Source organism: Pipistrellus hanaki (assembly GCF_964339955.1).
Source record: "Pipistrellus hanaki genome assembly, chromosome: 4".
Classification (NCBI taxonomy): domain Eukaryota; kingdom Metazoa; phylum Chordata; class Mammalia; order Chiroptera; family Vespertilionidae; genus Pipistrellus; species Pipistrellus hanaki.
In genome coordinates, this window is record NC_140506.1 from 49,092,056 (window position 1) to 49,105,883 (window position 13,828).

Genomic DNA, 13,828 nt, shown 5'->3' on the forward strand with positions numbered 1-13,828 from the left:
CACAAACATAATCCACAATATATACAAGGAACAAGACACCATGAGCAAGAGACAGCAAAAACCATAAACCACAGAACCGGATACACAAAGACTCTACCCATGACAATTACTACACAGAGTATAAAATATGTGTTTAATGCGTTTAAAGAAATACAAGGACTAAAAGTATTAGTATGGAAAAGGGATTCTGGGACCCAGTTCCATTGTGGAGGGGTGTGGGGAGTTGCAGTAGGGTTTACGGGGAGTTTCCCCCACATTACCAAGCAATTCTCCAACACCAGCTGGGTGTCCTACAATGTAACTCAATTCTAACACTAGAGATAGCGTCCGATTCCATGGAGATTCCACCTCCATGACTGCCCCCCACTCCCACCTCAGATGCCAGTCCAAAGTCCAGGTTGTGAGCTGCGCCTCTGACTAGCGGATATGAATTGGAGGTTTCAACATCCGCTCCTTGGGCTTGCTTAATTTGCTAGAGCGGTTCACAAACCAGAAGTTGACTTACTAGATTCCTGGCTCACTGTAGAAGGATATAACTCAGGAACAGTCACATAGACAAGGTGGGTAAGGCCAAGGTACAGGAGAAGGGTACTGAGTTCAGTGCCCCCTCCTAGCACGCTGCCCTCCCAGCACATCCAACCTGGAAGCTCTCTGACCTCGTTGGGTGGTTTTGGGTGGAGGCTCAGACTCAGGCAGGGCTGATTAAATCATCCTCTGTTGGAGCTGGAACTCAATCTCCAGCAAGGTCAGGGGAGGGGATTGCAGTTCCAACCCTCCAATCACCTGGTGGATTCCTGGCAGCCAGCCCCCAACCTAGGGGCTTTCCAAAGGTCACCTCATTAGCAAAACAAGAAACACCTTTATCACTCCCTTAGCTTAGGAAACACAAGGGTTTTCGCAGTTCATTGCCAGAATCAGGAGGAAGATGAATTTCTTAGTATAAACCACAGTATCACAGTAGGGAAGAGACCTTATAAAAAGATTCACAAATAATTCACAAAAGAGGGCAAGTCAACGAGTGGGTGTTTTTGTTGATAGATTCCCTGCTGAACTGAATTGCTCCCTACATCCAAGTCTCAGCATCACCTGCAAGTTCCTGGGGTAAGTGGCGGTTTTTCCACAAGGAGAAGCCCTTACCGGAACAAAAGGCAATTTAATTAACAGAGAAAACCTAACTACCCAGGCCTCAGTGAAAACCAGTGCAAATAAGTGAGCTATGGTATCTCGAAATCGTGTCCTGCACTCAGTGTCACAGAAAAGTTGTATGGATTGTTCACTTCCCAATGGTACTCCAGACAAGGAGCGAGTGCTCCTTGAAATGAGAACTTTTTTCTTCAGTATTCTAATATTCCTTAGCCCAGTGGGTCGGCAAACTCATTAGTCAACAGAGCCAAATATCAACAGTACAACGACTGAAAGTTCTTTTGAGAGACAAATTTTTTAAACTTAAACTTCTTCTAACACCACTTCTTCAAAATAGACTCTCTCAGGCTGTGGTATTTTATGGAAGAGCCACACTCAAGGGGCCAAAGAGCCGCATGTGGCTCGTAAGCCGCAGTTTGATGACCAGGGCCCTAGCCCAAGGGCCCTCCCCAGAGCCATTAAAGACTCCAAGCCTACTGCTCTATCTTTCTTCCTTCCAGAAATCACCTGCTCAGATAGCCAGTGGCGTTCATTTCCAAACTGCAGAAAGTTATAGCCAGAAGCCACCTTAGAAACCACTGCAGGGTAATGTCCAACTAACACACTTTAAAGACATATAAACCAGTCCCAAAGGGAGGGAGGCAGGCCGAGGTTAGAGAGCCAGGTAGTGGTGGAGCCGGAACCAAGACACTCGCCAGGCCAGGCTTCTCTACATGTTTTTGTGATTAGAACCTCACTGTAAATATGAGCATCTGTGACAGGAGGACACCAACCCTGGTTTGCCCCTGACTGAGGGGTTCCCAGGATGTGGGTTTCCAGATTTAAAACCAGGACAGTCCCAGGCAGACCCAGACCAGCTGGTCACCCCATGTGATGATCACAGGTTCACCTTGACTCCGCTCTTGGTCATTTTGCTGACAGACTTAAAGTCCGAAATAATGAAGGCCACGAGGTAGGTGCTCATCTTGACAGTGACATCAAAATGGTCTTCTATGAGTCCTTCAGCAATGGTCTCCGACTTAACCTAAAACGAAAATAACTTACATCAGCAAATAATCCAATTTTGTAATTTCCTACCAGACATACCACAGAAAGTATATGGCATGGCATTTGTATAATTAATGTCTCTTTCCAATATTCTATTCTAGTTTAGATATCGATGAAACCAAAATGTGGGGTTTTTTAGTCCAAGTTCATGGTCTCGTGAAATTGAAAAATGAAGTCATGGGCAAAAATGGTTATTGGAACTGAAGTTGATTGAGAACAGCCAGTCCAGGAAAAGGTGCAGCTGGGGTTCCAGGAGCAGACCAGCATCCAGAGCTTCCCTTCCATGCTGCAGTCCAGAGTAGTTCAGCATCCAAGAGAATTAAAGTCTATTAGTCCACATGTGGAGGCCCACATGGCTCATGGCTGTAAGCCACATAGGCAACAGGATGTGTGCTCCCCTCCCAAACCACTCTCCCATCCCATCACTTTCCCCCACCCCCTGCCACAGGAACGAACATCAGGAACCCATTGCCTGCTGGGTAAAAGGAAGAGGGTGAGAGGAAACTCATGCTTTTCAATTTAGGGAGTGGGTACAGCCTCACTAGCTCCTGATTATTGGGGGGGGGGGGGGGGGGTTTGTTTTTTGTTTTTGTTTTTTTGTTTTTTTTTCAAAGAATTCTGCCTTAATAACATTGTTGGGGTTGGTTATATGCCTCAGTCTTAGGATTGGTTATCTGTAAGCTGCCTGTCTTAGCAACAGCCATACATTTCATGCCTCTCATTGGCCCTTCCTTCCCCGCCCAGTTGGGGTACCTTCCTAACTCCACCTAGATGGGTTCCCCTCTCTACCTAGCTTCCTTTTGTCTCCTCATTAAGGCCAAATCATTCTATTCAATTTCTTCTTTATTGAGGTATCATTTATATACCATAACATTCACAATTTTAAAGTATAAAATTCAGTGGGTTTTCAAAATTATATCCAGCATAGAGCAACGATCACCACATAATTTCTTAAAAATAACCCAGTTGACCACAAACTGACTCATATTTGGTGCATGAGAATTGATGATATGGATGGGACAAAGCAAAACTGAGATTGCTGGGTTTGCCAAGGCACAGTCCACTTGTCCTTAAATACCCGGTATGAGACTTATCTAGAAGTGTAATGCTTAATTTATTTTCTACACTGGGCAAGTATGTAATGATTACACAGCCTATAATACAAAGAGCTTCTAAGTAACACATGCCTGGGCCTGCCCTGCAAACCTCCTCCAAACTGATTTGCTTCATTGGAATCAGCCTTTCAGTGCACTCAGGAGGCAGTCTAGCAGAGCGGGGTGCAGCGAGGAAGGTACAGCCTAAGATGTCTGCCCCCCCCCCCCCCCCAAAAGGAAGGCTAGTACCTCAGCCAACAGAAAGCACTGGGCCAGGATTTGGAGAAAGGACCCTCCAAACTAGCCTGGAGCAAACCATCGTTAACATACGCATTTTTCCTTTAATTTCATTTCCACCCAATTTCTGGGCTCAGGTCCTTCTTAATATCCACCAGCTGGTCACCCTCTGGTCATTCAAACACTGATGCTCATAGCCAACCTAGGTTTACACTTGAAGGACCCAAAATTACCTTTTCTTTTTAAAATGCCTTTACCAACTCCTCACCAAAATTTCCGTTCCTGATGTGCTAATTATTAGAAAAGTAAGCTAAATAAACTAATAAACGTGGTTAACTATTTGATTTTCTAGCCTCCAAAAAAGATCCTTTGAGTTTCCATTGTCTTTCCCCTCAACTCAGGTCTGCAGCCTGATTCAGGCCACTCCTACTTGGCTTTTCTGTCCAAAGGGCAATATTACATTAGAGAGTCTCCTATCCTCAACAAGTGGGTCCTGGATGTTCTTAGATTTAGACTCTAGCATCTTCGCAAAGCCCTGGGGTGCTCCTGGCCTTCCCCCTGCAAGCCTACGAATTTCTCCACCAACCTGTGTAATCAGTCTCTCCTGGTTCCTTTATCCTCTCAAATCTGTAATTCTCTAATTAGTGAACTCACTCCCATCCCTGGGAGCAATACCATCATACTGGGGGAGGGAATTATGAAAAAGCATGGTCTCTATCTCAAACTTATATTAGAAAAATGACAAATTTTTTCTTATCTTTTCATATATAAATGTGGGGAAGGGGAGACGGAAGTTCTTGGCTGCCAGGGATTTTTCAGAAAATGTTTTTCAGAGGGGCAGCCCTCTCTGGGGGCCTGTCAGAACCTTGTTTGAGGAAGGGATCCTTCAAGGTATTCAGAGGGGACCCAGAGTTTTAAAGGTTGAGAAGTACTGTCCCAGAGGTTGGTCTGTGGCACTCTGCGTCCCTTCATGCGAAGAAGTTGCACAGGGATAAGGAGGGTCACCCTTCAGGGCTCCAGACAAGGGGTCCACCCCGAGTCTCATCCACAGTGAGCCTCTCGGGACGAATGTGTGCTTCAGGAGTTAGCATGCATCTGTTGTAGAATGACAGCTCAGCGATGTTTTTTTCTAAGCTACCAGAATCATAGGACAGGGGCCCTTGCGTCCTATTCATTTGGTACAGTCATTTCTTCTGGCCACTTAGAAAAATCAGAGGAAACTCTTGCATGTGTTTGAAATTTGAAGGATAATGGTTTTTTTAAAGCAGTGTTTCCCAAACTTCTCTCATGATGAGAATCACCTGGTGAAGTTGTTAAACTACAGATTCCTGAATCCCAGCTAAGAAGTGCTAAACTAGAATTTTTTGGGACATATAGGTAAAATTGTATACTTAACTTAGTGCTCTGTCTTATTGTATACTTACTAGTTACAAGTGCTAAACTAGAATTTTTTGGAACATATAGGTAAAATTGTATACTTAACTTAGTGCTCTGTCTTATTGTATACTTACTAGTTAAGTATGCAATTTTACCTACATGTTCCCCAAACTTCTAGTTTAGCACTTCTTAGCTGGGATTCAGGAATCTGCATTTTAACAACTCCACCAGGTGATTCCCATCATGAGAGAAGTTTGGGAAACACTGCTTTAAAGGAAACTGAGCTACCTATCATTACTAACCTTTAGTGCTGTAATATTCTGAAAAAAAATTACTTTTTCCTTTTTTCTATCGGCCCAATTTTGTGCATATGTTACCAACTACATAGTTAATGTTAATATATAGAAATTATAGAAAAGAACTACAGACTAGAAATATGGCCCTATTTGGCGAAGCATGCTCTTTAAAATGCCTTTAAAAGGTCACATGAGAAAACGAAGTGAAAGTGCTTTGTGAAGGACCTGAGTTCGTCAGACTGAATCTCTCCTGAAAGCACTGACGACCTAGAATGTCACTCTTCCTGAAACTTCGCATGTTTTTAGAGTCAGTTTCTTCTCTGACTACAAAGAAATGGTTGCTTGAAGCAAAAGCATAGGTTAGAAATAAACAAGAAAAGTCAGCCATCTGTCAGGCAATAAAACAAACGAAACGGGAGCTGAATAATAACGATTGTTGGGGTAACGCGAGTCACAGTGAAGCAGTGGGCTTTCCTGTGAGAAGGCGCAGAGGAGCTGAGGCTCACCAGGGGCATATTGGAGATGGCGAGGTGCCTCGGCTCCCTTCTGATCCTGATGGAAAAACTCGCTTTGAAGGCAGGTTCGTCGAAGCAGGGAAAGGCCATTCTGGCTGCAGTAGGTTCAAACTGTGTTGATGCGAGAATCCTAAAATGACAACAAACAAAATAAAAATTCAGCATGAAGCACCAGGGACTCTAAAATAGGTGTGTGTGAAGGGTGAGCCTTCACCCAATGTGACTGATGTCCTTATAAGAAGTGGAGATTAGGACATAGTCATGTACAGAGGGAAGAGCATGTGAAGACACAGGAGAAGATAGCCATCTGCAAGCCAAGGAGAGAGACTTCAGAAAAACGAAACAAAACTAAACAAAAAAAACCACCCTGTTGACACCTTGATCTCAGACCTCGGGCCTACAAAACTGTAGAAAAATAAATTTCCTTTGTTTAAGACAAATAAAATAAAACCTCTCTATATAAAAGCTAAGTGACAGGTCTATCAATAGCTATGATGCACACTGACCCCCAGGGAGCAGATGCTCAATGCAGGAGCTGTCCCCTGATGGTCAGTGCACTCCCACAGCGGAGCACTGCTCAGCTGACCAATGGGCGTCAGATGCCTGGCTCATGGCTGGTGAGTGCAGCTGGGGTGGAGGGAGCCTCCCCCATCTGGACTGGACTGTGGCATCGGTAGGTGCAGCAGGGTTCGGATAAGCTAGAACAGTGTGGCATCTGGCCTGGGCTCAGGCTTGGGCTCCTCCCTGTCTGCCTACTGCTTTGTGCATTACTATATCCCTCGTGGGATGTCAGAGAGCCAGTTTCTGCCCATCCCCACAGCCCAGGCCAAGGGACCCTACCAGTGCCTGAATCCATGCACCAGGCCACTAGTAATAAAAAAAAAGTAAATAATAAAATAAAATAATAAATAAATAAAATAATAAATAAGATAAAATAGGTGTGTGTTTTAATTTCTAATGTTACCATGAGATAGATGGATTTTATACTACTACTAAAAAATATTTTACAGTATATGACAAAAGCTATCATTAACAAAGGGAAAAGACAAATAAAACCCAGGAAAACTGAAACATATTTGACAAAGGGTTAAGAGTCTTAACAGATAATGAGCTCTTAAAATGAGTAATAGTACACTGAGCAACCAAGTGGAACAGCAGACACAGGTCATAAATAGGCAATTGACAAAAGAAGAACCTACAAATAGTAACTATCAATATATCAAGAGCTGCCCAAATTCCTCAATTACCAATGTAATTTAAATTAAAAGGAGATATCTGTTGGCTTCTGGCTCTAAGAAGACTGCAAATACACAAAATTGATTATAGGTGAGGAATATAGCAAGAAAATCAAACATTTGTCGATGCTTTGACTTAACAATTTCAGTTCTAGGTATTTATTCCAAAGAAATAATTTATGAAGATGTTCACCGAAGTGTTGCTGATGTTATAAATTTGGAAACAACCTAATCTCCATCAGTGGGGATTAGTTAATAAATCAGTGCTCAAACATACATTTTAATACTCACTAAAATGATTCACAGTGATAGCCATACATATTAAACATCTTCTCAACATATTTTTAAGAAGCCCTTCTAAAACAGAAAACAAAATGTATCTCCCATTTACATAAAGTAACATATATACATATTCAGAGAGAAGTCTATAGGATGTTCCCCTAAAACAGAAGTAGTGGTTATCTCTAGTGTCACAGAAAAGTAGTATAATTTACTGACAAATAAAACTTAATTTTAAAATGTAGCATAAAATCTCCCAAAATAAATTACCTCCTTAAAAACAGAAATAAAACAAGGCAGATGAAGATCCCTAAAAACTTTTAACTGAGAAGGAAGTATTTCATCTAATAGACTGGTTTGAATTATGTCTTCCAAAAGGATATATTGACATCTTACTCCCTAATATCTGTGAATGTGATCAAGTTAATATAAGGCTATCAGGTTGGGCCCTAATTCAATATCGCTGGGGCCCTTATAAGAAGAGGGAAATCTGGAGAATGGCCCCATAATAACAGAGGCAGAGACTGGACTGGTGTAGCTACAATCCAAAGAATGGCAAGGACCAATGGTCACCACAAGTGATGAAGAGACAATGAAGAATTCTACTCAGACTCAAAGGACAGGCCTGCTGACACCTTGATTTTGAACTTCTAGCCTCCAGAACTGTGAGAGAATAAATTCTGTTGTTTTAAGACACCTAGTTTATGGTATTCCATTATAGCAGCCCTAGAAAACTAATACATAGGCCAAGAGAATTAAAGATGCTTATTACATCCCAGAAATCTAAACAAAATATGTATTCATTCTGATAAAGCTGAAAGCAAGAAAATTGGTTAAAACAGAATGAAAAATGAGATCTAAAAAATAAACAAACACAAAGAAAACAAACTATTGCCATTTTTATCTCTACAAAGAAGTAAAAACCAAACACCAAAGAAAGAATTCAACATTTAAGGGAATTTTAAAAGGTAATCCATTTGAAATAATGTACTGTGGGCAGCACTTGAAGCTTTAAAAAATAATAGAAAAAAAAAAAATACCTCACTTCCCCTTCCTTGGTTCTGTAGGTGCTTTTATAAAATCCGTGGAAGCTCTCAGAAAGATTGCCAGCATAATCAAGGACAACTGTGTACGGGAGCCCAACCTCCAGAGGTGTGGGAGCCAGAAGTGCGATTTGCTCACGAGGTGGGTATTCCAGGACTCGCAGAGGTTCTTCAGAGGGCATCTCTCCAGCTCCCTTCCTGAGGGTGGCTTTTAGAATCTGCAGGTGCTGACTATGCAGGATGATGGCACTGGTGGGCTGGCTGGCTGTGATGCTGATTGCCGAGGTCCCCTCGAAGGTCAGCGTGGTGAGATTGGCATGGATCAGGAGATCATAGTGAACTGGGACGATGTGCTCAGGAAGTCTCATCTTATCCCAAGGAAACAGGGTCCCATCACTCGTTTTTGGAGGCATAGTGCCACTACTCTGACACCAGGAAGGAGTTGACACAATTAAGAGGATCAGCAGTGAGGAAGGTAGAAATGACATGGTTCTAAGTGACCATTTGCTGGACAGAGATACCATCTTCTTTGTTCAATCTGCCCTTAAAACAAACAACAACAACAACAAAAGTCACTAAAATATTATCAAGACAGCATGATTTCAGAATGTATCCACCTAGCATGGGCAAATGCAGATATAAACTTTCAACAGAAGTATTCAGTCTTTTTCCTAAAAGTAAAATTACCTTCCCGATGTTATTGCTTTATAGAAGTAAAAAGCTTATGGTTAACAACAATCATTAACACCCACTCAAAGGCATCAACTGGTTTTCAAAGTTTAAATTATTTTTATCAGTAGGGTTCTTGGTTGAAAGCGACAGAGCAAGCTCTGGCTGAGGGTCCTGAATAGCTCACTAAATAGGTTGCAGAGTTGCCAGGACTTTTGGGAAACCAGACCCTCATGATGAGCAAAGATGAATCACCAGGACTTCATCAGAGAAGCATCAGATCAGAGAACCATTCTCCCCTCCCCCCCTCTCCACTCCCCCCCCCCCCCCAACACACACACACACATTGGGGCTTAGAGGAAGCCAGCCGCCTTACTGCCCTGGAGATCAGATGCCTGGCACAACTACAGGCACCACTACAGAGAGGTCTCCACTGCTCCTGCAACTGTGCTTTGTTTCAGCTTCAAGGTCCCTACCTTCAACTACGACTGTCTGTCGGAGCAGAGGTGAGGTATCCACACTACCAGGCAGGGAGGTAGAGAAAGCAGAATCAGGACTTTGCAGCGTCTGCAGTGGAGACTGGCCTTACTTCCCACAAAGCTTACAATGCAGAGACTTTTTAAAGCTAGAGAGCACAGGAAGCAGATGTAGATTCTGAATAGCAAGGGGGCACAAGGCAAGTATCCATAACAGGATCCTTCAGTAATACTGGTATCTTGTCAAATGATTGTGCCAAAAGTTAATTTAATATATATTTAGCCAAGAATTACTGAAACAGTTTATGGTGATTTTCACCATAATGTGTGACAAACCCACCAGTCACCCGGATTCTCTCTTACAATCAACCCAACACATACGTGTTGAATGCCTGCTACATAGAAGGCCATGTGCTGAACACTGTGTGGAATATAATAACACAAAGGACACAAATCCCACAGTCAAGGACTTTAGAACCTGCGAGGGCAGGAAACATTCACACACAAATAATGAAACACAGCGGAAATTGTGGAGTGCTGTGAGAGCAATAAAAGAGGGCGCCCAGAAGAATGGAATGATGTTTCTAAAGAAAGAGAGTGACTTAGCTACAGTGACTCTGGGATGCCCCCCATGTAAGACCAACCTGTGAGTGTGGTCTGAAAGGTTCGGTCGGATGTGGAAATGAAGGGAGGACATTGAAAGCATTCATTGCAGATGGAGCAAGCCAGGGCAGGAGCTAAAGCACAAGGGGAAAGAGAGCTGTTCAGATAATTGATGTGGACCAAGCGAGCCTCAGAAGAATGTAATGGAGAAGGATTTTTCATAAGCTAAGAGGAGATTGACTCTGGGATTATGCTCAAAGCATCCTGGGAGTCATACCATCTTTTGCCCTTTATTTTAAGGCTGCAGACCATATTTTTCACTTTATGTTAAGGCCACAGGACACAAAAAGAATGAATCTTAAGGGAGAACCCAGCATATTTCTGTCTTTGATAAAGACATATCTCTAATGGGTGTTTGCCAGGAGGGGTCTCTGTCAGGTGAGCCCAGGAAATTCCCTCAAACTCCTCTGTCTCCTAGACATTTGGATCAGATGAGAAGAGTAATGCTGCAATATGGATCCCTGGAAATGATGGTGGTGCATGGGATTCTCCCACTACATGTCAGTGGTTTTCAACTCTGGCTGTGTATTAACATCACCCTGGAGACATTTAAAGTAACTGTTGACTAGGCCCCTATCTAAAACAATTAAACTGGAAGCTTTGGTGATGAGGATGAGGCATCAGAATTTTTTTCAAGACTCCCCAGAAATTCTATTGAAGAGACAGGTTGAAAAGCTCCTAGATAATTCTTGCCAAACTCTGGTCATATCCCTTGAATCCTACATGGGGAGGATAATAGTTTAAGTTAACCACTTATGTGCTCTCTCCCACCCCACTTTCCATCCTGTTCCTTTCCCAAACACACAGCTAAGGGCACCTACCTCCTCTTCCCCATGGAGCAGATCTTCAGGCTAAACAGAAAGGATATCAACACAGTAGAGACAGCCAACCACGGAGACTTTTCAAAAGGCATCAGCCAGAAAAGACATGCAAACATGTGGGAAAAACAAGCTTTTTTTTTTTTTCTCAGAACCAACTGAAAGATGCCTCCTGCTCCAGAGGATCAGAGCGATTTGGTAAACAACAAAGATTAAATATCAAAATGGTAAAGAGGTCTTCCCCTTACCTCCTCAGGCAGAACCCCAGGGCAGGAGGAGAATAATGGACTTCCCTTCAAGTGAGGACCAGAAGTAAAGGGAGTTATGTGATGCTTCCATTTGAAATTTCTGATGGCAGTAGCTTAGTGGGCGTGGCCAGTAACACAAGGTGGTAGAAGAGGGCAAGGAAGGTCCCTGAGTGTTCTCCAACAGCCAAGAGGAAACTTAAAAATCCCAACTGGTTCTGCACTGACAACAAGGCCCAGGGGCTGCTAAAGAGCCTGGCAAGGAGAATTCACTCAGAGCATGTGGGGGCCAAAGCAAAGGATCCTTCAGTAACATTGGTATCTTTGTCAAATGAGGATGTGTCCCAAGGAGGATGCATTGCCAGGAAACCAAAATGGAACATGAAATACAGACAACTTAAAGTCAGACTATATGCCTATATAGACATACAGATATAATTACCATATTTTCTGGCATATAAGACGACCCCTAATTTTACAGTTAAAACATAGGTTTAGGCCTATATTGGCTGTATAAGACTACCCCCCACTTCTGAGGCAACACCAGTTCTTTTTTTAATAGACCGCCTCTCTGACTCTGGCCAATCTGAGCAGGCTTTTTACTAAAACACAGAGTAGCTTCGGGTACAGGACATAATTTGCATGCATAAAAAGCCTGCTTGGATTGGCTGAGTTAGAGAGATGGTCCGAGCAGCCTTGCAGTGATTGGTGCGGGATAAAGTTGGAAAATTCGTTTAGCCGCATATCCAGACGATTTTTGGGATCAAGTTGGAAAATTCGGTTAAAAGTCGTCTTATACACCAGAAAATACGGTATAACTATATTAATCATATGTATACCAGGCTTACAGTCAGAAAAATCCTGGCTTTGAGGCCTTGCTCTGCCACATATTGGATGAACTTGGGCAGGCGATTTAATGACAGTTCCGTTTTCTTTATGTGTAATATGAGAATAACAGCTCTCTGAGATAATGGTGAATATTAAATGACTTAAAATATTTTCAACCACTCGTTCCACAAATATTATTGAGGGCCTATTTTGTGTCAGGGGTTTTGCTGACCACTAGCAGTGCAAGATTGCACAGGTCTCTGACCTCAAAGAGTTTACAGTGTGTGGGGGAGGCGGCGAAGGCACAGGTGGGTGGGGGCCAACAAGTTGACACAAATACACACACACACACACACACACACACACACACACACATATAGTTACCAGCAATGAATACCTATAAAGGAAAAGCACACACATACTGAAAGAATAAAGAATAAACTGGCAGACCAGTTTACATTGGGGCTCTCGTATATTTTTAGCTGAGATTTAAAGGACAAATTCATGTGAGCTGAATCAGTAACAGTATCTAATTGGGAAGTCAGAAAGAGTCCAAGATACCTCAGGAATTTTATTTAGGCTGCCTTTTCCCACTCACATAGTAAGTCGGGGGCAACTGGTTCTGTTCTCTCAGCCTTCCCTTGATCGGACGCTATGGAATGTGAAATCGATCACCAAGAGGCAACTGACTTTCTTCCCAAGTCTTCTGCACAAAAACATCACAAGCACTGATAAACTTGTCATCGCGGGTAAATAATTTTAAAATGTTGAATTAATTCTACATTTTTCTTACCAAGCTAAAATATTTTTCTATTTTTCAGGCCCACCAGAAAATTAGGTATCACTTAGGTGACCAGATCGTCCGGCTTTGGGCGGGACAGTCCCAAATTAATTGGGACTGTTTTAAAACGCCGCGGGACGCGGGACAAATTGTTAAAAATCGGGAACAACTTCAAAGCTTTAAGGAACTTCAACTCCTTCGGGAAACAGGCAACACTGGCCAATTGAAGTATTTAAAAAAAAAAAAAAAAAAAAAAATCCTCGACCACGCTGAGTTGAGCCGAGGGCGCACCCGCTGGGTAGAAGGCGTTTCTCCTGCACCTGCCCGCGGGACCTGCGGAGCACGAGGCATGGCCGCGGGGCGCCCAGATCGGAACCCCGTAGCCCCCACCGGGAGCTTTATCCCAGCTCAGCCCCCAGGCGGTCATTGCATTAGGAGACGCCTCCAAGAAGGAAGGAGATAGAGTTCCGGAGACGGCTGGAGGGGAGCGGAGGGAGGGCAGCCAGGTTCGATTCCGGTCTAGGGCATGTACCTTGGTTGCGGGCACATCCCCAGAGGGGAGTGTGCGGGAGGCAGCTGATCGGTGTTTCTCTCTCATCATGTTTCTAACTCTCTATCCCTCTCCCTTCCTCTCGGTAAAAAAAAAAATCAATAAAATATAGGGGGGAGGGGAGGAAAGACGCTGACAAACGCCAATCCCAACCCCAATCCCAAACCGGCAATCACACGAAGCCATGTTCGCTTCTTGGGCAGCTACCTACCCGCAAGGTGCCCCGTCCTCCTACCCCCTCTCCCACCCACCCCTCCATCTGGCCCTGCCTGGAGCCCGGGGCCGAGGCCTGGCAGACGCCCCGCGAGGCGGGGCACCCGGAGGCTCCTGGGCGCGGAGGCGGCACGGTGCGGAGGCGGCACAGCCCGGAGCACGCGGAGCAAAGCGGGCGCGCCGCCGGCCCTGCGCCCCCGCCTCCCGGGGACCGGGACCCAGCAGGCCCCCGGCCGCCGCCCCAGCAGCCCGCCCCTCAGACTGGGCCGGTTTCCAGCCCCTGGGCCCTCCTGCCCGTCCAGGGCCCTCCTGCCCCTAT

General features: G+C 44.1%; 1 protein-coding gene across 2 annotated transcripts in view; it reads right to left on the bottom strand.

The window, feature by feature from the left end:
• Nucleotides 1-13,828, bottom strand: part of ERAP1 (endoplasmic reticulum aminopeptidase 1) — a 36,066-nt gene that overhangs the window by 22,001 nt on the left and 237 nt on the right. Inside the window, exons 2-4 of one of the 2 annotated variants that reach the window (XM_084881949.1) lie at nt 8,264-8,804; nt 5,701-5,839; nt 2,033-2,167 (exon numbers count right to left, since the gene is read on the bottom strand). In XM_084881949.1, the coding sequence (XP_084738075.1) occupies nt 2,033-2,167; nt 5,701-5,839; nt 8,264-8,790 (801 nt within the window). In that variant the 5' untranslated portion in view covers nt 8,791-8,804. Of the gene's footprint in view, nt 1-2,032; nt 2,168-5,700; nt 5,840-8,263; nt 8,810-13,828 lie in introns of both variants that reach the window. The other variant, XM_084881948.1, reaches the window with a different exon arrangement.